General features: G+C 58.0%; 1 protein-coding gene across 3 annotated transcripts; it reads left to right on the top strand.

The window, feature by feature from the left end:
• The first annotated feature begins 408 nt into the window (after nt 1–408).
• PRODH (proline dehydrogenase 1) lies at nt 409–23470 on the top strand. Of its 3 annotated transcripts, none has more exons than XM_082697491.1 (14): nt 409–676; nt 5968–6176; nt 11519–11553; nt 12054–12203; nt 13708–13772; nt 13937–14053; nt 14508–14587; nt 15973–16054; nt 16729–16821; nt 16916–17062; nt 17922–18097; nt 19253–19351; nt 22703–22791; nt 22866–23470. In XM_082697491.1, exons 2-14 carry the CDS (start codon nt 6019–6021, stop codon nt 23051–23053), a joined length of 1479 nt encoding a protein of 492 aa, XP_082553617.1. In that variant the 5' UTR covers nt 409–676; nt 5968–6018; the 3' UTR covers nt 23054–23470. The 3 variants fall into 3 exon arrangements, 2 of the variants coding, with proteins under 2 accessions (XP_082553617.1, XP_082553616.1); XR_014302426.1 differs by lacking the exon at nt 409–676 and adding an exon at nt 731–1615 and having other exon boundaries at nt 19253–19774; XM_082697490.1 differs by lacking the exon at nt 409–676 and adding an exon at nt 731–1615.
• The last annotated feature ends 423 nt before the right edge of the window (nt 23471–23893 follow it).

Below are 23893 nucleotides of genomic sequence, written 5' to 3'. Positions count from 1 at the left end.
CAGTCAAGACAGGTCCCTCCCAGGAGATGATATTTGGAGCTTTGTTGGCACGTCACCCACGATGTTGGAAGGGAGGGCATCAGAAGCAGAGGGGCAGAGAGGGGGCGAGGCTTTTAGGAGTGAAGGGAGGCCTGAGGGAGGTGGCAAAGCTAAGGCTTTGCTGTTGGCTCCCATGCGCAGCAGCACTGAGGGCCTGAAGCGGTGGGGCTAGGAACCGTGGGGGCTGCAGGGGTTTCCAGGGGAACCTGGAGGTCCATGCTTGTGCGTTGGGTGGGCAGTGGAACTGGGAAGACGGAAAGAACAGAATTGCGCAAGCCCCTAAGGAGCCCCCTTCCCCTCGCGCCCTAGGCCTAGGAATGAGGAAGAACAGCTTCCAAAAATGCCCCTGTATGGGAGAAGCGGCACCGCCTTCCGGCCTTGCTGGCTTCTACACCCTCCCCGCCTCAGCAGAGGAGCCCGGGTGTGCAGGTGCGCGATGGCGCAAATGCGCGGGCTCCGGACCCACAGGGCCAGCCTAAGGACCTGGGATACCCAGAGGGAAATCGTATGACTGGTTGCGTATCCGGTCGCAGGAGGCGCGGGGTCTCCTAGGGGAAATATTGAATCAGGAATAAGCAGCCAAGGCGACAGGGTCTCTTTCGGGGATTTGGCCATAGGCTGAGAAGGAGGGTTTCAGGCGAGCTTGGCGCCGCTGGGTAGCGGAGGCTGCCGCAGAACACGCTCCCTTCGGGAACTCGCAGGGGTCTGGCCTCCTAGGAAGGGGGCGCGGCTTGGAGCGCGGGGCGGGGCCACCCAGCGGAGGGCAGTGGTCCTAAGGCGGGGCGGGGTAAGACCTCCCGAGGAGACCTAGCCGCTGGGGGCGCTGGGCGCGGTTTTCATAGCAGTGGGTAGGGGATCTGGGGCAGGGCATCTGGCGCAGGGCGGGGCCGCACTACAGCAGGCGCGACTCCCAGCGGCTCTGCCCTCCAGACTTGAGGGTCCGGCTCAAGGGCGCGGGGCGGGGTCTCCCGAGGAGAGGGCGCGGCTCAGGGTGTGGAGCGCGGTTTCTCGGACAGAGCGCGGTTTCTCCAACCCAAGGCGCGGGCTCTGCGGCGAGGCGGGACTTCGCTAGAAGACTCTGCGCCAGGGACGGGGCGGGGCCTCCCAACGAGGAGGCGTGGCTCAGGGCGTGGGGCGGATGTCCACAGGAGGGAGGGCGTGGCTCAGGATGGGGGCGCGCGTTCTGGGGCGGTGCAGGGTCTCTCGAGGAGAGGGCGTGGCTGGGAGCGGGGCGGAGCCGGCGGGGAGGGGCGGGGCCGGAGGGAAGTACTTAAGAAGTCGCGAAGCGAACGGATGCCCCGCCATGGCTGTGAGGCGCATCGTTTCTGCGTTGCGCCGCGGCACTTTCCGCATCGCCCCGCTGTCCACCGCGCCGGCGGCTCGCGAGCAGACTGCCGCAGGCCGGGAGGCTGCGCCAGGATGCGGGACTGCCGAGGCCGCACGGCCGCCGGTGCCTGTCGTGGACTTCGGCAACACTCAAGAAGCATACCGCAGCCGGCGCAGCTGGGAGCTGGTGCGCAGCTTGCTGGTGCTGCGCCTGTGCGCCTCGTCCGCGCTGCTGGCGCACCACGAGCAGGTGGGTGCGCGGGCGCGCGGGCGGGCGGGCAGGTGGGTAGGTGGGCAGGTGCGCACCGCGGCGTGCAAGCAGGGACACGCGCCGGATCCTCTGTGTGTTGCCGGAAACTTCATGAAGTTTTACTGTAAAGCGCGGGCCCCTTGAGCATCGCTTGTAGCCGGGAAGTCAGGAAGGGAGGTGTTTCCTGCATTCCTTTTTGGGCCTCGTGAATTTTCCTATATTCCAGTCACTACTAACTAAAAACAAAGACCAGTTTCTGAAGCTTTAAGGTATATGCTGCTTGCAGTAATGCAAAGTTGTCACCAGAAATTTAAATGGAGTGTCTTCCGTGTGGCCCGAAGGGAAATCTTGGTGGTGTCAAAGGGCTCATGGCCTGGGAACCCAGAGTTCTCAGAAGATGTGACTCAGGAGTTCACTAGATACAGCCATTCCGAACAGTGTTGGGGGAAATGGGAAGCCACTTGAACTACAGCTTTTATTACTTCAACATAGTGACTTGTGGAAAGTGTGAGGGCTTTGGGGAAGTAAAAAGCAGAACACTGTCTTAGCCACTGTCAGTCTGGACGTATGGAAAAGGCAGTTTTTCAGGATCCTGGGAACAGTTTGCTGTTGTTGGTGCTAAGGGTCTGGAAGGCTCTTCCTCAAGTGAGACTGTGCTGAGTGTGTGGTATTGCCTATCTTGGCCCCTGGAGAAGGCTGGGGAGACTGGACCAAAGAAGAGCACCAAGCCACACTTGAGGCTTAGGTGAATATGAAACCACAGTGGGTGGGAGGTGAGGGTACAGGTCAGAGTCAGAGTTGGGAGGGTCTGAGGGCATGGTGAGGCCAGCAGAGTGTTGGACTGGCTCTTTCCAGAAGTTGTACTCTGATGCAACCTGGGACTGATGGTAGTGGAAGTGGAAGGGGAATGTGGAGGAGGAAGGGATAGAACTGGAGAGGTAGAGGCTTCTGGGAAGCCATCTGTGTTTGTGGTAGATGCGGATGCCCTTTGGCAAACTGGTGGCTGTGGAGTGTCAGGCCAACTGGTGAGGAGGGTGGAAAGGGACACTCATCGGTCAAGGAACCTGGCTGGGGGGGTGGTGAAGGTGATGAGAACCCTCTGGGGAGCACCAACGTCTGAGGGGCAGCCTGAAAGGAGCAGCAGGTTCTGGGGGTGCAGTGGTCAGGAGGGAGGAGGTGGCTGGGGGGTGGGAACACCTAGGAGAGGGAGTGGCTGGCTGTGAGGTCTCTGTGGAGGGCAAGGGCAGGGACTTGGCTCCTCAGTTGAGGTGTCATGGGACTGCTGGGTGGGACTGCGATGCAAGGGGCAGGAATGGCGAGGGCTGCCGTCGTGTGGCTGGAAGGGAGGGAGTGAAGGCTTGGATCCATCCAGGCCATATTTCTCCCATCTCAGCACTAAGCATTCTTCCTTTGGATCAAAGCCAGAGGAGAAGCTAGCAGAGCTGGAGACTGTTGGGTACTGTGCGTGACCGCTGCCCAAGGGCCAGAAAGTGCTGGAGTGCAGAGACCCCGGTGGGTACCTGAAGGTGTGGGAAGGCTTCTCCCAGGCTTCCCTCCCATCCCACCTGTGCCCTGAGGACACCTTCAGGGAGCCCACTAAGGGTGCTCTGTGTGCCCCCTGGAAAACCTGTTCCACCCCAACATTGCCAGTGGTCACACTGGTGTCGGTGGCCTTGGTGGCTGGCACTGGAGGAAATGGGGCAATGGGGCAGACACCAGGCTGCAGGTTGCAGAACCAGTACTTACTTACCCTGTCCTCTGGCCTGGGGTAGAAATTCCTCCTGCTGAGGGGCACGGGTCTGTGGACCTCCTGGGGAGGGGGGCAGTTGGGGAATCATCAAATCTCTTCCCAGGGAGTGTCAGCCTAAAGCAGCCCTGTTTGAGCTGCTGCATTGGTTTGGGACCCCCTCCTTTGCCAGAAGATAAGGGTTCAGAAAACTCAGGTCTTTCATGACGAAGGCTCCTGTGCTTGGGTGTAAGCCAGTGTAGACGGGGGTAAAAGAAGAGGAAGGGGACAGCCTGGATGGTGTTGGTGGCCTTGGAGGACAGGGAGGAGAGAGAACCGGCTTTAGCCCTCCTTACTCTGCACACACCTGTTTGAGTCTTTTTCAGTGAGAACAAGTATATGTGTTCCTAGGGCAAGTTTCTAAGCCCACGAAGGATGCCCCCATTTGGAGAAGAATGTGGGCTGCCTTCCTCTCAGGCTGTGCCCCCCAGGGATACACCTGATGCTAGGAAGTTTTTCAAGGGATGGCTTTGCTCTGGAGTTAGCTTTGGAATCGCCAACCCCACCCCATGTGCTTCCATAGCCTTCTGTGATGGGCTGGCTTCCTATTGCCAGGGTGGGAGGGTGAGTGACTTGATCAGTGACCTGGGCAGCCTTCCCTGCCATTCCTTTTGAGCCCGCCTCCCCTTGGGGAGCTGGTCAGTGCAAAGTGTGGGGGCGGGGGAAGGTGTGGGAGTGGGAAGTTACCAGCCCAGGGCTCCCCTGGGCCAAATTCCAACATCTGCCTGGATCCTGCTTCTTTGATTAACGTTGGCTGTGGCTGCTTTCATGCTTCACTAGCAGGGTGGAGTAGTTATGACCATTACCGTGGGGCCCACACAGCCTACGTTATTTATCATGTGGCCCTGGACAGGAGATTTGGCTGGCCCGAGAGTAGACGGCTGGCCTGTTTCTGCATGGGGTGGTTCCTGACCCCTCTCAGGACTAACACGTACCATAGCCAGGTGATGGTATTCAGGTGTCCGATTGTGCCCCACCTACCACTGGGGTGATCTTTGATATAATCAAGACCCTGCTTTTCCTCTGGCCAGGCTGTTGTGGCCCATGGATTCCCTGACCTCTGGCCTGGGCTATGTGGGGCCAAGGCAGTCTTCTCCGTTCTCCCTAGTCGGTCTCTCATTTTCCGTTACTCATCCTCTTTACAAAAACAGTGAGATGCAGTGGAACGGAGTGCACAGAGAGACTGTGGCAAGGCAGAGGGGATGGCCTGGAGACTCAGGTTTATTCCTAAGGGTCTCGACCAAGTGCCAACCTGTGATTCCAGGCATGTCTCCCCTCTGGCCAGTGTGGGGCTGCTAAGGATTGGTTTGGGTGTGAACGTGTTGGATTTGCGCATACTTCTTTTTAGACAAGGGATTGTCCCAAAAGGGGTTCTGTTATCCATTGGGTTTGGCAGACCTCAGGCTTTTTCTGTCTCAGAGCTAAGCCTGGGGGACAGTGGACACACAGGAATTCCCAGATGTGCTCTCCCATTAGCCTTCCCTTCCAGCCTCAGAGGACTCCGCTGTCTTCATTCCTTCCTGCCCTGGCTATCCCAGTGCAGGGGATCTGTGCAACTTCTGTGTCTTGGCAAGCTCTCCTCTCTGGATCTAAGTTAGCAGACATCTCCCACCCATCATGCCCTCACCACTGTTCTGAATCACTTTGTGGAGGTGACTTTCTTCTTCGAGGTTCCTCCCCTGCTGGGATATAAGCTCCTTATCTGTTTTGTTTAGCCTACTGGGCACAAAGCAGCGGCTCAGGACTTGGAATGAATGACAGCAGAAATTGGGGATGTGGCAAAACGTGATTGGAGGAGAAAGCTGAGTGGTTTATGGGCAGCTGTCTTCCTCAGGGGCATGTCCACTCGAGCTGTGGGTTTGCTGTGGCCCTGGATGATGGTACTGAGTCCCCAACTGGTCCTACAGTGGGCTCCCATCTCCCAGACTCCGTAGATGCTCACCTGGCTTATTGTTAGCCCAGGGCTCACTCCAGCTGAAGTTAGACTCCTTCTGAATTTAGTCTGTGCTCCTCTGCTCGGCAACCACTGGAGGGCTGGCCCCTTGCCAGGCACTGTTTTAGGGACTTGGAATAAGCAGTGAACAAAACATTGAAAAATCTGGGTGCTCGCCTGCTAGGAAGCTGTATCAAAGTCTCCTCCCACCCGGCATAACCCGCTGAGGTGTGGATACAAAGAATGTTAGGATGAACACGTGCACTGAGATTCCCAGAGAGACCTGCTATTCATTTCTTTATCCACTGAGTGATGGTCAGACACCCGCTGGGTGCTGCTGGGGTCACCTGTGAGCATGCAGGGCAGGGAGGTGAGTGGCTGTTGGCGGGGCTGGGGGGCGTGCCCTGGGACCTTTTCCTCCACGAGGAGTGGATTGACAGTAGCTACAGGTGGAGAAACGAGCTGCTGCCAGTGGTGTCCACTGCTAAACCAAGGCCGGGAGTCGAGTTTGGCCCAGGGGAGAGTGTGCCAAGGTTTTATGGTTGGAGCGAAAGGTGGGGGGGAAGCAAGTGTGTCCTGCTGGGGACAGGGTAAGCCGGGCAGCCAGGACAGCCCTCTCCTTCTGCCTTGCAGCTGCTCCATCTTGCCAGGAGACTTCTGGGGCAAAGGCTGTTCGAAAAGCTGATGAAGATGACCTTCTATGGGCAGTTCGTGGCCGGCGAGGACCAGGAGTCCATCCGCCCCCTGATCCGGCACAACAGGGCATTCGGAGTGGGCTCCATCCTGGACTATGGGGTGGAGGAGGATCTGAGCCCTGAGGAGGCTGAGCGCAAGGAGATGGAGTAAGGCGCACCTGGGCATCTGGTCGTTACCCTGAGGCATCCTGGGGCCAGCTGGGGCTGGGCTGGGAGAAGGCTCCCCCCAAGGCTGGGAGAGCTTGGTCAGCCTACTCACCAGCGGCCTGCCTGGGCTCTGCCCGGGCTCTGCCTGGGGTCCTGGCAGTTTTGTGCCGTGAGAATGACAGCTGTGGGCTTTCACAAAAGGCCTCCTGTGCACAAGGCTGGAGGAGGGGCGGGGACTGGGGAAGGCAAACCACAGTCCAGGGCCCGATGTGGCCTACCTGCCTGGTTTTGTGCAGTTTGCAAGCTGAGATGGGGTATTTTTTTTTTTCTTAAATGATTGAAACAAAGCAAGAATAATATTTTGTGATACGTGAAAGTATTTGAAATTCAAATCACTTTGGCTCTAGAGGGGCAGAGTTGAGTAGCTGTGGCAGGTGCCATATGGCCCACAAGGCTGAAGATAGATGCTGCCTGAGCGTTTATGAAAGATGTTTGCTGACTCTGGCCTAGGAGGAGCTCTGGCTTCCTGTTCCTAAAACATCTCTTCAGAGGGAGCGCTGACCTGCTGAACATGGGCCCACTGCCTCAGCCTCGCCTAGCTCCTTTCTGTCTTCTTCTTTTTTTAAAAATTGTCTTTGATTTCTTAATTTTCTTTTCTTTTATTTTTAAAGATTTTATTTATTTATTTGACAGTGAGAGAGCACAAGCAAGGGGAACAGCAGGCAGAGGGAGAGGGAGAAACAGGCTCCCCACCGAGCAAGGATCCTGATGTGGGACTCAATCCCAGGGCCCTGGGATCATGACCCGAGCTGAAGGCAGATGCTTAACCATCTGAGCCACCCAAGCACCCCACCCTGCCCCTTTTAAAGACTTTATTTTTTTTTAAAGACTTTATTTATTTATTAGAGAGAGAGCATGAGCCAAGGAGAGAGAAGCAGACTCCCTACTGAGGAGGGAGCCCAATGCAGGGCTCTATCCCAGGACCTTGGGATCATGACCTGAGCCAAAGGCAGGTGCTTAATCAACTAAGCCACCCAGGCACCCCTTCTGGAAGGGTTTTCTGATCAGAGAGTGGGCTCTGCCTGATGAGTGTGGAGCCTGGCAGGCCTGGTGTGTACCCAGGGGTCCCAGAAGGGAAAGGCAGCCAGGAGCAGTGTGGCAGGCTGACCTAGGGTCTCCTCCTGAGGTCACCAACTTGCTGCAGGACCTGTTCTCTGTGCAGTGAGCATAGGGACAGATAGGTACCTCCCTGACCGACCCTCTGGGCCACAGAACAAAATTAGAGAACGAGGCCACCCTCTGCTTCCTGGAGAGGTGGCCGCACAGGAGATCCAGACAAGACCAGCCCTTCCTCTTTGCAAAATGCCCATTTCTTATGCTGGTACCTGCACCCCTCCATGTCAGGCCTTTGCTTGCATTTGGGGCCCTTAGTTCTGAGAGCAGCTGTGCCTGATCACGTGAGGCTTGGGACAAACCTGCTGAGTAACCTGTCCTGTCTCAGGCTGGGGTGTTTGCTCTGGCTTGGGGACAAGAGAGGCGGGGAGTAAGGAGAAAGGCATCACATGAGGCTTCTGCCCTGGGAACGGAATGTCCAAGCCAAGCAGCAGCAGCAGAAGCAGCAGCGGATTGGCCTGGGGAGCCCAGCCCCTGCCTCGCCATTTGCTGTCTTAAAGGCGGGGTTCTCCAGCTTGGCACCCCTCTGTGTACTCCTTGTGGGGCTGCTGCCTTCAGTGGGGCTGCCTATTGAATGAGTAATGAGTTCTCTGTCCCTGCTGTGTCTGGGTTGAGGGCTGAGTGGTTTCACAGTGGGATTTTCTCCCTTTGGTAGGAAGGCTCCTTTCCCAGGGCGATCCAGCTGGCTGGCTGCCTGTTCTGCGGGGGGGAACATGGGGAGGTGGGCCAGCCTTGCCCTGTCATGGAGCCAAGGAGTCTGTGGCCCAGGGCGACCCTGATGTTTGTGCCTCTGATGCTGTAAGAATCCCCACTTGGTGGACTTTGGGATGTGAATGTTGGCTCCTCCCATCCTAACATGGGGACCACCATCCGTTGTTGGTGACAGGTGTCAGAGACTCACACCCGGCTCTGCTGCCAGTGCCTTTGGAGAGCTATACTGTCAAACTGCCTGGCTTACTGGGTGTTCCTGTTCTGGAGGGGCTCCGAACCATGCAGTCCCCATCCACACAACCCCCATGCGGAGAATTGCTTCTGTGCCCTGGTAGGGCAGGGAGCAGAGGTCTGTCTCGATAGTCTTGTCTTGAGGCCCATAGACCCTGCTCTGGGGAGTGATAGAGAGGCTACCACCCCAAGTTAAGGCCATAGGAGTTGGGGAAGGGAGGGCACAGGTGGCATTGGGCCTGCCCTGGGCATGAGCATGCAACGCACAGAGAGGATGGACATGTCTGAATGCACAGGGTGCCCAGTAGCCTCCCCGAGGGTCTGAGTAGGGGGCCCAGGAAGCAGGAGATGGGAGGCTGTAAGTGCTGGACAAAGAGAGTAGCCATCTAGGACTGGGGTGGGAAGGTGTTTCCCAGAACACCTGCTAGAAGGCAGCGGCCTGGGCCCTGGCTCTAGAAGAGCCCCGCAGAATCTCCCCAGCAGGCTGAGAGCTGTGGGGAACAGGGGCTAGGGTATTTCCCGATGAGTGGCTGTGAGAAGGACCCCCAGGGACAGTGTGGACCGCAGGTGTGTCTGTCGTGGCTCTGCAGACCCATGGCTAGCTGGCAGCTCAGAGCAGTGGCAGCTCTCCCCGGGGCTGGTGGTGCAGGGTGCACAGAGCACTTGGGTGCTGCCTAGAGTCAGGGTCTTGGGGGGCCAGGGAGGTAGGTGTGCAGATGGGAAGGAGCCCCATTGGACTTCTCTGCGCTTCTCTCCCTCCGGTCACCTGCATTCCCCAGCGGAAACCCAGAGAGGGTTCTCCTCACTTTTTGCTTTGTTCTAAAAGGCATCCGACCAACACATCCCCCAGTGTAGGAGGTGGAGCTTGGAGGCGGCCAGGGGGATGGACGGTCAGGCCTTACTGCCACCTGTCCCCTGGGCCCCTGGGATTCACCCTCCTCTGCGCTCTGCCCCTGGGTGCGTTCTCTTCTCTCTTTCACATCCTGGGCTTCGCAAGTGTGTGTGTGTGCACAGTTGCAAGTTTCCCCTGGTGATGTGACCCTTCTCCCCTCCACTGCGCCTGGCGGCTGCCATCTTAGTCTTCTCGTGACCCACCTTCCAGGCCCGGTTGAGAGTGTGGCCTGGATCCTTGCTGGTGCCATCTGCTTGGATACAGGCCGCTACCCTCTGACCACACGGCAAGGCGGCCAACCCGGTTCTCCTGCTCAGTCCATTGCTGAAGTGCTTCCTGTCTGGTCTGTGCCTGGGAGGCTCATTGATGGAAGCAGCCACAGCCTCTGCTTTCTTGCCGCTGGGCCTGCTGGCGGCGAGGAAGGGAGTAGCCAGTGTTCCCCTGTGCCTTTGGAGCCTGGCTGGCTTGGAGGGTGGGCAGGCCAGTGCTGGGCTACTGGGGGCCTTTTAGATAATGATTTCCCATGTGAATGGAATGTGGCCCTGCCTACAAGGCAGGAACCTTGGAGAAGAATACCTGTGTTTCTCTGAGCCATGGGCTGTGTGGTTCCAAAGATGATGGGGCTCGAGCCATGCTTCTGCCTGTTTGTACCTGGGCCAACAGCCTGGGGCTGTTCTTATGGGGCCCCTTGTTCCCGGTGGAGATGTTATTGCATGGGGCCGACCTCTCTCTCATGTTATAGAGTCAAATGTTGTCACACAGTGATACCTCACCCTCTTCTCTTCTGAGCATCAAGCACGTGTGTCTAGCTGGCATGAAGTGGCTCCTGTTCCCCATCCCCAGGTTACGGCCTTGTGGGCTGTGCAGCAGGGTGTGGGGGGCCTCCTGCCCCTGGAGTCCTGGGTCCTGACCTGGGGCATCCTGGCTCAGAATTGCCAGGTATGGGCACTGGGGTCACGCAAGAGCCAGGGTCCAAAGGGAGGGCTCTCTGGAGGGTGGCCAGCTGCCCCCGACTTGCTGTAGGAGTAGGGAGGTTAAAAGCTGCCTTGGTTGGCTTTTTGACTCGACTTGAGGCCACTGCAGGTGTGGTTATCTCTCAGCAGCATTGCTAGCTTTACCTCTGTCTCAAGTGGGTGGGTGGGGCAGGCGGGAATAGGTCTTTTCCTGTGAAGTATGAGCAGAGCCTCAGGGACCCCAGGGTCTGAGCCTCTGGGAGGTCACTGGATAGCCACAGGGCTTTGGCTGAGCTCTTTCTGTGGGAACTGACTTAAGTGCCTTTAAATACAAAGTCACATGATATATGAAGCCCCTCGAATGCCACCCCCCAGGCCTGGGTAAGAGTGATGGTGAGCTGCTCCTTCCTCTGGGTGGGCTTAGCCGGGACATTTGCTGTCCCAGACAGCAGGACTGCTGAAGGGTGGACAGTGTCCACTGTGATTCTGGCAGGGGTCCAGGATCAGGGTGCCGTAGGGCAGGGGCAGGCCTGATGGGGGTGGTGAGGGCACAGCCGAGGGACTGCAGGGAGGCCAGGGTGGTGGGGCTGAGCCTGAGTTCTGGGCAGAGGAGCCATGGTCTCAGGCTGGCCTCACTGTCCTGTCCTCATGAAGGTGGGGGGTGTTATTTGAGTATGATGGGAGGGCTTGCATTTTAAAAGAAAAATTCTGGTTGTCGCTTGAAAGATACACTGGAGGGGCAAGAATGAAGCAGGGGGCTGTCAGGTACTGGCCGGAGGTGGAGCTAGCTGTGGGCCCACCCAGGCAGGAGTCCAGAGCTGGGCCTAGGGCTCCTGGTGGTTGGAGGGGCCTGGATGTAGGGGGCATAGAGCAAAACGAGGAGCCTTGCTCCTCGCCTTTGGGAATTCTGTGCACTGGTGGTTGCTCAGGTCCATGCCTTCTCAGCGCTGGCTGGCCCCCGAGGCTCCATCTTTCTTAGAGAAGGAATGCCGCCACAGCTAGCTTTCTTCAAGCACTTGTTCCATGCTTTGGGCTGTCAGCTAGTTGTACTCACTCCTCACCTACCCACGAGGAATCTGAGGCTTCTCCAGGGTGTAGGGCTTGTAGGCCCAGTGGGTCTGTGAGGCTGCTGCCCCACCCTGCTCAGGGAGGTGACCCTGCAGGCCTGGGTTGCGTGTGTGGGGAGGAAGGTGGGGCACGTGAGTCACTCTTAACCTGCCTGGGCTAACCCAGCCCTTCTTCTCCAGCCCTCCTTGTTGGGTCAGTTTCAGTGCTCAGCCTCTGGCTTCCTCTCACCCGCATCTGCTCAGAGGGAACCTGTGCTTGTCACTTGCTGCCTGAGGTGGCCTGACCCACCCTCACCCTCTTCTTCCTTCCCACAGGTCCTGTACGTCAGCTGTAGAGAGGGAGGGCAGTGGTGAGTAAGAGGAGGCTGCTCAGGACCAAATACTCTCTCTACTTGTCCTCTCCCCTGTTCCCAACCTCTCCCTGGGAGACCTTGGTTCAAGGGCACAGGCGAGACTGGGGGCCGAGGCTTCTCCCTGCGTGCGCGTGACTTCTCCCTGTACGCTCCCAGGCTGTTGCCCTGAATCTGCTGACATACTCAGAACACTCCCAGGGGTCCTGGTCCCCTTGGCTTTTGGGGGGTCTGGCCTCTGCCCTTTTGGCCAGGTTTGCCATGTGACTAGGGCTCAGCCGGGGAGAAGGAACAGTGAGCGTAGAAGCAGGGAGTGATGGGCAACACGGTGCAGGGAGGCCTCATGGCCGCCGGGGAGCCAGTCCCGAGGGCAGGGGGCTGGGGGCCATCAGCAGGTCCTGCTAGAGGCCAGGGAAGCCCTGTGTTTGCCCAGAGTTGGGCAGGACCGAGAGCACTGTATGCAGCCCGTGTGTGCTCAGGCCACATGCTTGCCCCTCCAGGTACAAGTAAGAGAGAGAAGCAGTACCAGGCCCACCCGGCCTTTGGAGACCGCAGGGACAGAGTCATCAGTGCCCGCACCTACTTCTATGCCAACGAAGCCAAGTGTGACAGCCACATGGAGACGTTCTTGGCCTGCATTGAGGCTGCAGGTGGGGCCCCCCTCTCTGCTGGCTGGACACCTGCCAGGGAGGGCTGACCCCCCATGTGTGGAGATGCTGATGGCTGAAAGCGAGGCTAGGCTGGAGCACTTGCCTGGGGCTTCCCCTCTGGGTGGCCTAGACAGTCAGTCATGGGGATGACTGTGGGTGACACCGGGGAAGCCGTAGGCTAGGCTACAGTCATACCGGGGTCACGCCTGAGTCCAGCCCTGTCCAAGGATCTCGGCACCCCCTGCCTCTTCCCAGTGCCTGGATGGGAACCTCAGGAAGGCTGTCAGCCGGCTGAGCTGCCTTCTGTCTGGGTCAGGGGCTCGAACCTAGCCACATGTGGCACTTGGGTTTGCCAGTGGCAGCATTGTTCCAGGAGCTGGTACCAGGGAGGACTCCTTCCCCACCCCTGCCCCCACCTCTGGGAGGGGTGCTTGCCTAAGGAGACGAGTCAGGTGGGCATGCCCCAGCCCCACCACGTGGCCCCAGCAGCCCTTCCGTCAGTGGGCTCTGTACCTGCTGAATGTTGGAATGGGTGGGAGTGAGTGGTGCTCAGAAGCGCCCTTGTGTGAGCAGGGCTGGGGAGATGCCGGCTGGTCAGGCAGAGACTTGGCTATGCGGGTCCAGAGCAGGGGGGCGCCTCCTTCCTCTGTGCCCGCTCTGCCTAAAGCAGACATCAGAGAAGTGAAGACAGGTCATGGGTTTCTGGAAGGGAGAAGAGAGGCAAGTGTGGTTGAGCACCCTTTGTGTCCACCCTCTATTCTGCTGGGTGGTTCTGGGTTCTGTGAACCCTAGGGCTCCCCCCAGCCCCATGGGCAGCCTGGGTGGATGGTATCATGGGAGAGGACTTGAGGCAGGGGCAGAATGACCCAGTCTTGTTGGCTCCTTTGTCCACTGGCTTCCGGGATCCATGTGGCTAACCAACCCTGCCAAGTTGCCTGTTCCAGCCTCTGAGGTGGGGTGCACCCATGTATTTATGGGCTCAGTAGGAACATCGTCCTTCTGTCTATAAGTGGTTAGGAAGCCAGCCCAAGATACTTGGCCACTTGGGCTCTCCCCTCATGTTCAAGGCTGGGTGGGGGGTGGTAGTGGCTGGGAGGGGCCCCTGGTGCCCCTCAACCTTAGCCTGAGCTGGCCGAGCTCCCACTAGGGCTGCTTCTGGGGAGGGTAGGAAGGCCTGTCCAGGAAGTGTGGCTGCTGTGGACACGGCCGCAGCCCCTGCTAGGGCCGGGTGGGGAAGGGAGGAGTGATCTGCTGAGGCCTTGGCACCGTTAGCAGTCTGACCACTGGATCATTCAAGGCACCGTGGTGGTCTTGGGACCCATCTGGAAGGGAGACCCAGTACTGTGTATGTGGCAGCTGATTGGTAGGAAGGGGGCCATGCCCAGCTATTCGCAGTCCGTCACCTGTCTGGTGAGAGCTAACTCTTGAGGGGCTCGGATGCTGGGCCCAGGCTCCTGGACCTCCCCGTCCCCATCTAGAGCCATAATGGTGTGGCTTCTGACAGGCCAAGCCAGTGAGGACGGCTTCTCAGCCATCAAGCTTACTGCACTGGGGAGACCTCAGTTTCTGGTAAGTGCCAGAACCTTCCACCCGCAGAATTGGTTAAGAACTTGGGGTTTCTGGGAGCCGGGCACATAGGTGGAACTGGGAGGGGGCCCAGGGGTTCTGCAGGGGTCTTGGGGGTAGGAAGCTGGGCATGTGCCCGAGACGATGGCTCAGGCCTGCACTCGTAGCTGCAGTTCTCAGATGTGCTGACCAAGTGGAGACGATTCTTTCACCAAATGGCTGCAGAACAGGGGAAGGCTGGTGTGGCTGCCGTGGATACGAAGTTGGAGGTGGCTGCATTACAGGTGGGACAGCCTTGCCCTGGTGGGTGTGAGTGGGTGGGCACTGTTGGGGCTGAGGGGATGGGGGGAGCCCTGCCCAGGAAGAACTGGCCAGGAAGTGTTTGAGGTGGGTTTCCAGAGACCTGTAGCGCGCCCTGCCCGCCCGCACAACGCTGGGGGCTGCTGGGAAGGAATCTGAACTCAGGCTGAGGGCATGGTGGGTGGGAGGGTTTGGGGAGAAGGGTTTGCCTTTCAGAGTACTGCAGAGCTATGGGTCCAGGGAGGGGCACCAGAAATGGGTAAGAATAGACCTGTCTGTGAGGCAGGAACACCCAGACTTTATCCCGTTCACATTAATGGTGTAATAAAGCCAAAAGAGCAACAGAGACGTATGGAGGTTGGGGTAGGGGTGGGTAGGAAATGTTAATGAACGGGACTGGGGCGGATTCATGGGCCTGGCAACTCCTTACTTCCCAAGGAAAGCGTGGCCAAGATGGGCATTGCATCCAGGACGGAGATTAAGAACTGGTTCACTGCAGAGACCCTGGGCGTGTCTGGGTAAGAGTGGGCCCCGAGCCAGGAATTTGGGAGTATCTGCCCTGATTCAGCCATGGTTTCAGCAGAGCCCCAATGGCTTCTCCCACTCCTGGTTGCCCTTCTGAAGAGCATGGGCCTGGGGTGATAATGCTGAGGGACCTTTTCCCTGAGACGCACAGGAGTTGACCAGGGAGCCTGGAGTCCCCGGGACCGGGGCTGCAGCTAGCCCGGGGCTGGTCCAGACTATAGCTGGGTAGGAGTGCCCCTGAACTAGCAGGGCTGCTCACAGAATTGCTTGGTCCCTGAGTAAGGGTGCCACACTCGGCTCTTCCCGGGACCCACATGGTAGGCCGGCAGAAGGTTGGGACAGCTGAGATCCTGCAGGGGCCCACACCTCATCCCGAGGGGTCTGGAAGCTGGGACTGAGATCACCAGGGCCCTTAGGGTGGTAGCAGCTGTCCCCTTACATTCAGGGTCTGTCTTCATCCTGGCTTCCCATGTTTGGCTCTTTCCCAAGCCTGACAGGGCCCATGGTGTTCTTCGTGTTCAACCCTGGTTTTTTTTTTTTTTTTTTTTTTAAAGATTTTATTTATTTATTTGATAGGGAGAGACACAGCCAGAGAGGGAACACAGGCAGGAGGAGTGGGAGAGAGAGAAGCAAGGTTCCCGCTGAGCAGAGAGCCTGATGCAGGGCTCGATCCCAGGAGCCTGGGATTATGACCTGAGCTGAAGGCAGACGCTTAACAACTGAGCCACCCAGATGCCCCTCAACGCTGTTTTTTTTGTTTTTTTAATATTTTATTTATTTATTTGACAGAGATCACAAATAGGCAGAGAGGCAGGCAGAGAGAGGGGAGGAAGCAGACTCTCTGCTGAGCAGAGAGCCCGATGCGGGGGCTCGATCCCAGGACCCTGAGATCATGACCTGAGCCAAAGGCAGAGGCTTAACCCGCTGAGCCACCCAGGCACCCCCAATGCTGGGTTTTTAATAGCTGTTGCTGCCCCAGTGCAAGAAGGTTCTTGTTTTGGTTTCCACTTTGGTTTCCATTTTTATCTGTCTTTTTTTTTTTTTTAAAGATTTTTATTTATTTATTTATTTGACAGAGAGAGATCACAAGTAGGCAGAGAGGCAGGCAGAGAGAGAGGGGGAAGCAGGCTCCCCACTGAACAGAGAGCCCGACGCGGGGCTCGATCCCAGGACCCCGGGATTATGAGCTGAGCCGAAAGCAGAGGCTTTAACCCACTGAGCCACTCAGGCGCCTCCATTTTTATCTGTCTTAAAACTCAACACCGAGGTGGGTTTTGTGGGGGTTGGGCTTGCGGAACTCTTTTAAGGTATGGGCTGGTTGGGGAACTGGGCCCCCCAGCATCCTAGTGCCCCTGAGCTGATGCAGCTTCTCCCACAGCACCGTGGACCTGTTGGACTGGAGCAGCCTCATTGACAGCAGGACCGAGCTCTCCAAGCACCTGGTGGTCCCGAATATGCAGGTGACTGACCACGCCTCACTCTTATGTCCTGTCTCATTGCAGTGCAGGGCTGAGAAGGGAAATGTTCCCTGTCCCTTACCCTGGGGGGTAGCTGCCAGGGACCCAGTTGGCTGAGACCAGTGTCCTTCCTGGCCGCACAACACCCCTGTAGTCCAGAGGAAGAGGCCAGATCCCCGAGTGCCCTGCACAGGGGGACAGAGGACCCCGTCATCTGTCCTTGCATGCCGGGTCGTCCCAAACCTCAGTGGCCTGAAATGGCGGTAATCCTGTTATCCCCCATCACAGTCCTGGACTGATGAGCTGCCTGGTTGTAGCTCAGGGTTTCCCTTGCCATTCTCAGAGGGCGGTGGGAGCTGGGGTCATTGCGGAGGGGTCCCACTATGGGAACAGATACCTTGGGTGCAGGCCTCACCTGGGGCAGTTAGCCCTGTGAGTCAGAGGGTGCTGGCTGGCAGTAAGGTTCTGGGGTACCATGGTGCCAGGTGGCCTCAGGTCAGGGCACAGATGAGGGAAGGGGTGGGGATGAGGGGCCTTGTTGGTCCTGGGGACCATGCCCTGGGTATTGGCGGGGACCTGCACACATGGGCAGGAGGGTGCCCTGGGGCTGGGGGTGTGGTGGCTTTCAGAGGTGGGAGCTTGGAGCCCTGCTGAGGCCTGACTCCATGCTGCCCCAGACAGGACAGCTGGAGCCACTGCTGTCACGATTCACCACGGAGGAGGAGCAGCAGATGACGAGGATGCTGCAAAGGATGGACGTCCTGGCCAAGGTCGAGGACCCTGGGATGTGCACAGAGCGCGGGGTGGGGAACCTGTCTCACCTGACCCCAGTCAAACCCTCTGTCGGACCCCTGTGCCTCTCAGAGAGCCACCGAGATGGGCGTGCGGCTGATGGTGGACGCCGAGCAGACCTACTTCCAGCCGGCCATCAGCCGCCTGACACTGGCAATGCAGCGCAAGTTCAATGTGGGGAAGCCACTCATCTTCAACACGTACCAGTGCTACCTCAAGGTACAGTCCCTGCCCGCCAACTCCCTGCCAGCCCATGGCTGGGGGGATGCCCCTTGTCTAAGTCCCGTGCTGGTGTGGGGAGAGGCCTCTACCTGAGTGCGACTGACTCTGAGCAGGAAGAAAGGCCCAGGGCCCTGTCCCCAGCTGTGTACCAGCCCCTTTTCTGGGACTTGGATCCCAGAAGGGGTGTCTAAGTGGTAGGGGGAAGGTGAAGGAGCCTTTTTACAGTCTGCTTGATGTGCCTTAAGCCCCAGATTTTGAAGGCCTCACAAGTCACTGGTTTTTGCTGCCATTCTTTTACTTTGGGTCCCATTGGACAGATGAAAGCTCTGGCCCCTCCCTATAAAAAGACTTGCTCAGAATTTTGCATGTACCGGAGGCAGCCGGGGTGCTTCTGGGTGGGATTGCTGAGCACAGACCTAGCCTGGGTTGCTCTGGGACCAGAGCATGGTCCCATGGTTGGAAGACATGGTGTGGGATGGGTGTCAAGGCTCTGGGGGAGCGGGGATGTGGGTGGGTGGGTGGGGTCTAGGCTAGTGTCCACAGCATGCAGCACCCCTGCCCTCGAGTCGGTCCAGGGGAGACTCTCGAGTGCACTGTGGCTGCTGGCATGTCATCTATCCCCCAACAGGGTTGTCCCAGGCTGCACAGAAGAATCCCCATTTCTAAGAAACAGATCAAGGGGCCTTCCTCATCCCTGCTTGTCTCCCGGCTCCCCTAAGCACCTGTAGGTCAGGTGGCTGCTGCTGGCCCCGGTGTCCCACGGTGACTGTACCCTGTGAGCACCTGGGCCTCAGCGGACACAGGCTGGAGAGGGCCTCATCCCGGTCCTCCTCAGCTGTTGGCCCCGGTCCCCCAGGATGCCTATGACAACATCACCCTGGATGTGGAGCTGGCTCGCCGCGAGGGCTGGTGTTTTGGGGCCAAGCTGGTGCGGGGGGCATATATGGCCCAGGAGCGGAGCCGCGCTGCAGAGATTGGCTATGAGGACCCCATCCACCCTACGTACGAGGCCACCAATGCCATGTACCACAGGTGCGCCAGCCCTCCTTGGCCCTCAGGGCCTCATGGCTTCCTGGGCGGGGGAATGAGAAAGCAGGGCAGGGGTGCTGGTGATGACCCCACATGACGCCCATCTGGAGGGGGAGCAGCCCTGCACATCAGAAGCCTCTGCAGGAGTGAGACCTATGCTTGAGACCAGAACTGATGAGCTCCTCTGCTTTTGAATTTACTGTTTCTGTTTTGGATCCCCTGCTTTTGTTCTTCCCTTTTCCAAAACTGTTAAGGTACATTTTTAGCACAGAAAAGCCTACTGAATAAAACTAAACTCGCTCAGTTCCCCCAGCCAGCTCTTGTTGACACTTAGGACAAGGGAGGGATAAGCCCTGAGTGGCCCTCCTGACTTGTATACAGCTTTTGCTTTTCCTGTTATGCATCGGGGTAATCCAGACATTCTGTCTGCTTTGGGTGTGTGTGTGTGTGGCTGATGTTGCCATGCAGCAGGGACCGGCCGGGCCTGTGCCTTCACTCTAGGAGGTTGTGTGTGCTGCAAATTCAGACCCCGAGCATCTGCCTGGCTCCTGCTTCCTCCCTGGTGGGGCCCTCTACTTTCCCAGAGCTTCCGCAGTGGCCATGTGCGCCATCAGCTTTGGCATCATGCATTCAGCCCCGTGGCCCTTGCTTTTCTACATGACGCCCATCAGGATCCTCCCGTGTCTGTGTGCAGGCCCACGGTGTTAGCACAACAGCTAGCAGCGTGCCCCTCGGGGTCATTAAGGTGGTGGCCTATGGCACACCTGGACCCCGAGTGCTCATAGGGACACAGCTGTGGCACATTCCTAGCAGTGGGGTTGTTGGGCCCGAGGATGTGCACCGTGGCTGCCACATGGTAGCACCCTCACACTGTGTGCGGAGGGAGGGCCCCCCCAATCCCTTGTGGACTCCTACCCAGAAGCGAAGCTGCAGGTGTCACGGGTGCCTGGGCCCCTTTGTCCTGGCTAGTCCCCTGTCAAATGTGTCCAGCCCTGGGTGCTGCTCACATTGTCTCTCGTACCTACAAGGTGCTGAGGAATGACAAGTACAGCCTTGGCTCCACTGCTGTGGCCACGCTTGGGAGGGGCGGGCTTGCCGGATGGCCCTGGGCCTGCCTGCGGCCTCTGCAGATGGGGGCTCACGTGGCACTCCCCTCAGGTGCCTCAACTATATCCTGGAGGAGCTGAAGCACAACACCAGGGCCAAAGTGATGGTGGCCTCCCACAATGAGGACACAGTCCACTTCACGCTGCGCAGGTAGGCACCCCCCTCCAGCTGTCTGGTGCTCCCCAGTGGGGGAGAGGCCCGGGAAGCAGGAGCGCCGGCTTCAGTGCCCTGCAGGAGCCTGCCTCCCATGGCCCGCTGGGTGTTGGCGCTGCAGTGGCAAAAAGGCTATTTGCAGTTCTTCTGGTTTATAAAATTAATACCTGACTTATTAAAGTTGCAAAGTCGAAACTGAAATTTCATTAGGTGATGTAAACAGCTTACTGAAATGCACAAATACAGCGTGTAACGTCCGCATCCCTCGGGGGACCTCTGGTGCGTCACCTTGTTTCTAAATAATTTCTCTCACTGCTTTAAACTGCATCTGGAATTTAATATAGTCTGTTTTCTCTTTAAACGCCTGTCCTGTGGAGGAAAACTCTGGTAGAATCCATACAAGTCAGATAGAGAAATAAGGTGAAGTAAATTCTTAAGTGTCCCAGTGTCATTACCCTGTTTTTGTGTGTTCTGTCTCAACCAAAGCAGCATCACATGGGGGGGTTCTAGCCCTGGTTGCCACCTTCCTGGGCTTGAGGCCCCACAGAAAACACAGCAGCCCCGGTCTGGCTGGCCCCGGTCTGGCTGGCCCTGGTCTGGCTGGCCCTGGCCTTTCCCAGGTGCAGAGCAGGGCGCCCAAGGCCTAAACTGGGCTCTAGGCAGGAGGACGGGGGAGCAGCCAGGGTGGGGGCGCTGCCTGACGAGCTGACTCTGGTTGCCCCCAGCCCAGGCAGGGATGAGGCACTGATTCTTGGTTTATGAGGGCTCTGCTTTTTCACAGCCCGAAACTGTAGCCAGAAACCATGACTTCTAATGCACAGCAGTCAGGGCCAGCAGGCTGGGGACGAGAGTGCTGAGGCCACCGACCGAGGTCCCTCTACCCCCACCCGTCCTCCGGCCCAGAGTCCCTGCCAGGGTCAGGTCTGACTGCTTCCGTAGGGTGGGTGGGGGGCAGAGTGGAGTCCCAGCTGGATAGGACTGTTCTGCCTTCTTCACTCTATCACTAGGCCCTTCCCAGGTGCTCATTTCCTGCCTCGGCTGCGCCATCCTTATCATTGGATGTCAGAGGGCTAGGGGCACCATTTGTGCTCAGCGCAAAAGAAAAAAAGGTTTTTTTAGGTCTAGGCTGACTTTTAAAACAAACACCTGGTAAAGTTATAACTCTTAAAACCTGGTTTTCCCTTAGACTTAAAAATATTACTGTGATGGAAACTTGATCAAAGCTTGAACCCTTAGGCACCAGGGTCCTCCATGAGACGATGTACACAAAGAGCATCCCTGCACCCCTGGCCCAGCCCTTGGGGACCTGCACCCCTGCACAATGCTGGGCCCCTGTGTGGCTCAGTGGTATGGGAGGTGGTGCCCTTTTAGGTTTCTGTTACGAACTCAGCAGGCTCTGCTTGGCCACTCACATTTAATGGAGGGATCATGGGTGGTCCACTCAGACCCCAGCTACATAGAGGGCAGTGGAACCCTGAAAGCTGTAACCTGTCCCCAGAAAGGCTTCCTTCTTCCTGTCTTCTGAATGTTCCTGCCCAGGACATGTCTTAGCAGAGGCAGCTTCCTGCCCTGACCACGTCATCCCACCTCCCCCTGGACTGCCAGCTGAGCATGCTGTCCTTTCCTAGCCTCCTAGGCCCAGGCCAGGCTCCACAGATGCCACTATCGTGGGTCTCTGATGCCACATCAGGGATCTCAGTCTGACAGCCTGGGTCAGCCCTGACCACGTGGCAAAGCAACCCAAACAGTGTATTCTGAACAACAGTGTATTCTGTGGGCCAGCAGTGTGAGCTGGGCTCAGCTGGGGCTGCTTTTGCTGGCCTTGCCTGGGGTCTTTCTTGCATTTGTGGTCAGCTGAGGCCTGACTGGACCAAAATGGCTCCCCCTGTTGGCAGGGGCAGCAAAGGGGGACTGCATCACGTGGCCAGTTTCCAATAGGCCAGCCCAGGCTTTCAGAAGCCCCGGAGAGGGCAAGGCTCTGCCCACATCACATTTGCTATTGTCCTGTTGGCCAAAGGAACTCAGGGGCCCCAGCCTAGATGGCAAGTGGCAAGCCCCCACCTGCTGGGAGAAACTGCAGTCACATGGCACAGGGTATGGCCAGGGGTCAGCAGCCATTACTGCGGGAGCCACCGGAAGGTCCCCACCACCATAGTCAGGTGGGCAGCAATACAGTGGCAGATGTACTCTAACAGGGTTCACGTTCACATTCCAGTGAGGACCAAAGATACTTAAACGAGAGACCAGGGCAGCATGGTAGAGATTGTGGCCTGCTTTATACTGGGTGCTCCCCCCTGCCCCAACATCGGAGTGAGACTCTGTGGGAAGGAGGAAAAGGGCTTGTAGGATGTCCCTCATGCCAGGGTGAGGTGTCCTCAGTGGTCCAAGGGCCAGGGGCCTGAGACAGAAGAGGGGGACCCTGGAGACAGTGAAGCGCACTCGTGGCCGACGGCCTGGGGGTGTGTGTGTGTGTGAGGATGGCCCAGGCTAACACGCCCCTGGAAGGAGGTGGAAAGACGAGGGCGGGTTCCAGAGCGCTGGTGCAGATATGTGGAGTCTGGACTTGTGGATACAGGAAGCTGGAGGTAAAAATGTGGGAATCCTCAGCACACCCTGGGAATTGCTGTAAGATCCTACGAGGGGGCATGTGAGGACAGGAGGGGATGCTGGACAGGGTTGGGGGCCAGCCACCCCAGCATCTGAGCAGCAGTAACAGAAACACGAGCCTCATCTATTCTAAATGTTCCATTAGCCACACAAAAAAAGATTAAGTTAATTTCAATAATACCCTTCAGCTAGCCCAGCATATCCAAAATATTACCTATATTCAGCATTTCAGAAAAATAATGTATTCTTTTTTCCAGTTTTCAAAATTCCGTGTGTGGGATACTTACAGCCCCTCTCAGTTTAGGCAAGCCGACTTCTAAAGACGGTGGCTTGCCCAAAGGCAGTGGCTAATCCTGGTCTATGGGACAGAGCAGCCAGCAGGAGGAGGACAAGAGACTGGGTCAGGCTGAGGGACTGAGGATGTGGCTTTGAAGCAGAGAGGCTCAAAAAGGGGCAGGGGAGGGCCTCTGAGAGCCTGGGCAGGCTTGCCTCACTGGGTCAGGGTGCCAGAACAGAGGTCAGGGCAGAAGAGAGGGAAGGGGGAGAAAGTGTAGTGGGATGGGGAAGAGGGAACTTGGCGGCCATGGGCTGAGGTGGGAAGGAGGGCTGGTAACTCGGTTTGGGCAGCACGCCGTCTACAGCCATGCCCGTACTGCAGGGGATGGAGGCTGTAGTGTATGCATGAGGACCAGGTGGCTGGTGGCGGGGAAGGGGCTCACCTGCCACATCGTCTATCTGCAGGATGGAGGAGCTGGGCTTGTACCCTGCGGATCGCCAGGTGTACTTCGGACAGCTCTTGGGCATGTGCGACCAGATCAGCTTCCCACTGGGTGAGCTAGGCCTTCCTGGGGAGCAGGGCTGGGGATGTCTGGGGCCGGGACTCACTGCTTGCACCCATGTACAGGCCAGGCGGGCTTTCCTGTGTACAAGTACGTGCCCTATGGCCCTGTGATGGAGGTGCTACCCTACCTGTCCCGCCGTGCCATGGAGAACAGCGGTGTTATGAAGGGCGCCCGGCGGGAGCGACAGCTGCTGTGGCAGGAGCTCAAGCGGAGGGTCCGCACAGGCAGCCTCTTCCACCGTCCAGCCTAGAGTTCATGGGCAACCATCGTCATCTACCTTCACACTTGGCCTCCAGCCCTGGCCTGGGAGGGGCTCTGGGCGGCCCCAGGCCATTGCCACTGCTATAGCCCAACCCCAACCTCACATGGACTCACTTTTCATGCCTTGACTGAGACCTGCTGGAAGTGGGGCCTCAGGGCTCCTCTGGCCCCAGCTCTGGATGTGGGTGCAAGCTGTGTCTGATGCCTGCTAGAGCCACCGTGAACTGCTAGGAACTGCCTTTCACCAAGTGGGCACGACCATCTCTGCCTGCCCCCATGACCTTGGACCTGAAGTACCACCTTCTGCCAGGGTTCATCCAACCCACGTTCCCCTGAGCCCCACAGGCAGGCAGTCGCCAGGCTGGGAAAGCCAGCCTGGTCAATAAACCACTACTGTAGCCCTTAACTTCGTGCCTGCAGTGCCCTCTCCCTTGCACCGTCATGTGGGGTCAGCAGCAAAGATGGAGTGGCTCTGATGGGTCTGCCTCCCTGGCACCATGTGTCCCTGGGGACCAGGCCCACCGTGGGTGGGGTGGACCCACCAATCCCTTCCTTCAGGCTGTATCACAGGTTTGGCTCTGTGGGGTGCTAGACACTCCCACCCCTCAACTCCACAACCCAAGATGACAGGAGGGTCCCTGGGATTGGACCAGTGCAGACAGGATGCTCCTAGGGGTGGGCTTGGTGCTTCTCTACCTGGGGATTCTCTCTCTCAGACTTTTCCGACTGTTCTGACCAGAGCAAACTCATGGCTGCCTGCCCCCACCTCCAACCTCCCAGAGCGGACTAGATGTGGTCCTAGTATCCTGGGGCTTACCCTGGGGGGAAT

This window comes from Mustela nivalis (assembly GCF_964662115.1).
Source record: "Mustela nivalis genome assembly, chromosome: 14".
Taxonomy (NCBI): Eukaryota; Metazoa; Chordata; class Mammalia; order Carnivora; family Mustelidae; genus Mustela; species Mustela nivalis.
The sequence above is the reverse complement of the archived record's forward strand: the minus strand, read 5'-3'. Positions and strand labels throughout refer to the sequence as shown.

Excerpts from the sequence above, each read along its gene's own strand:
- PRODH (XM_082697490.1), top strand. The coding sequence starts at position 1,178 with ATGTCCACAGGAGGGAGGGCGTGGCTCAGGATGGGGGCGCGCGTTCTG. Across the intron at positions 6,177-11,518 it reads GCTGAGCGCAAGGAGATGGA|GTCCTGTACGTCAGCTGTAG; the intron begins GTAAGGCGCACC and ends TCCTTCCCACAG. Across the intron at positions 22,792-22,865 it reads CCAGATCAGCTTCCCACTGG|GCCAGGCGGGCTTTCCTGTG; the intron begins GTGAGCTAGGCC and ends ACCCATGTACAG.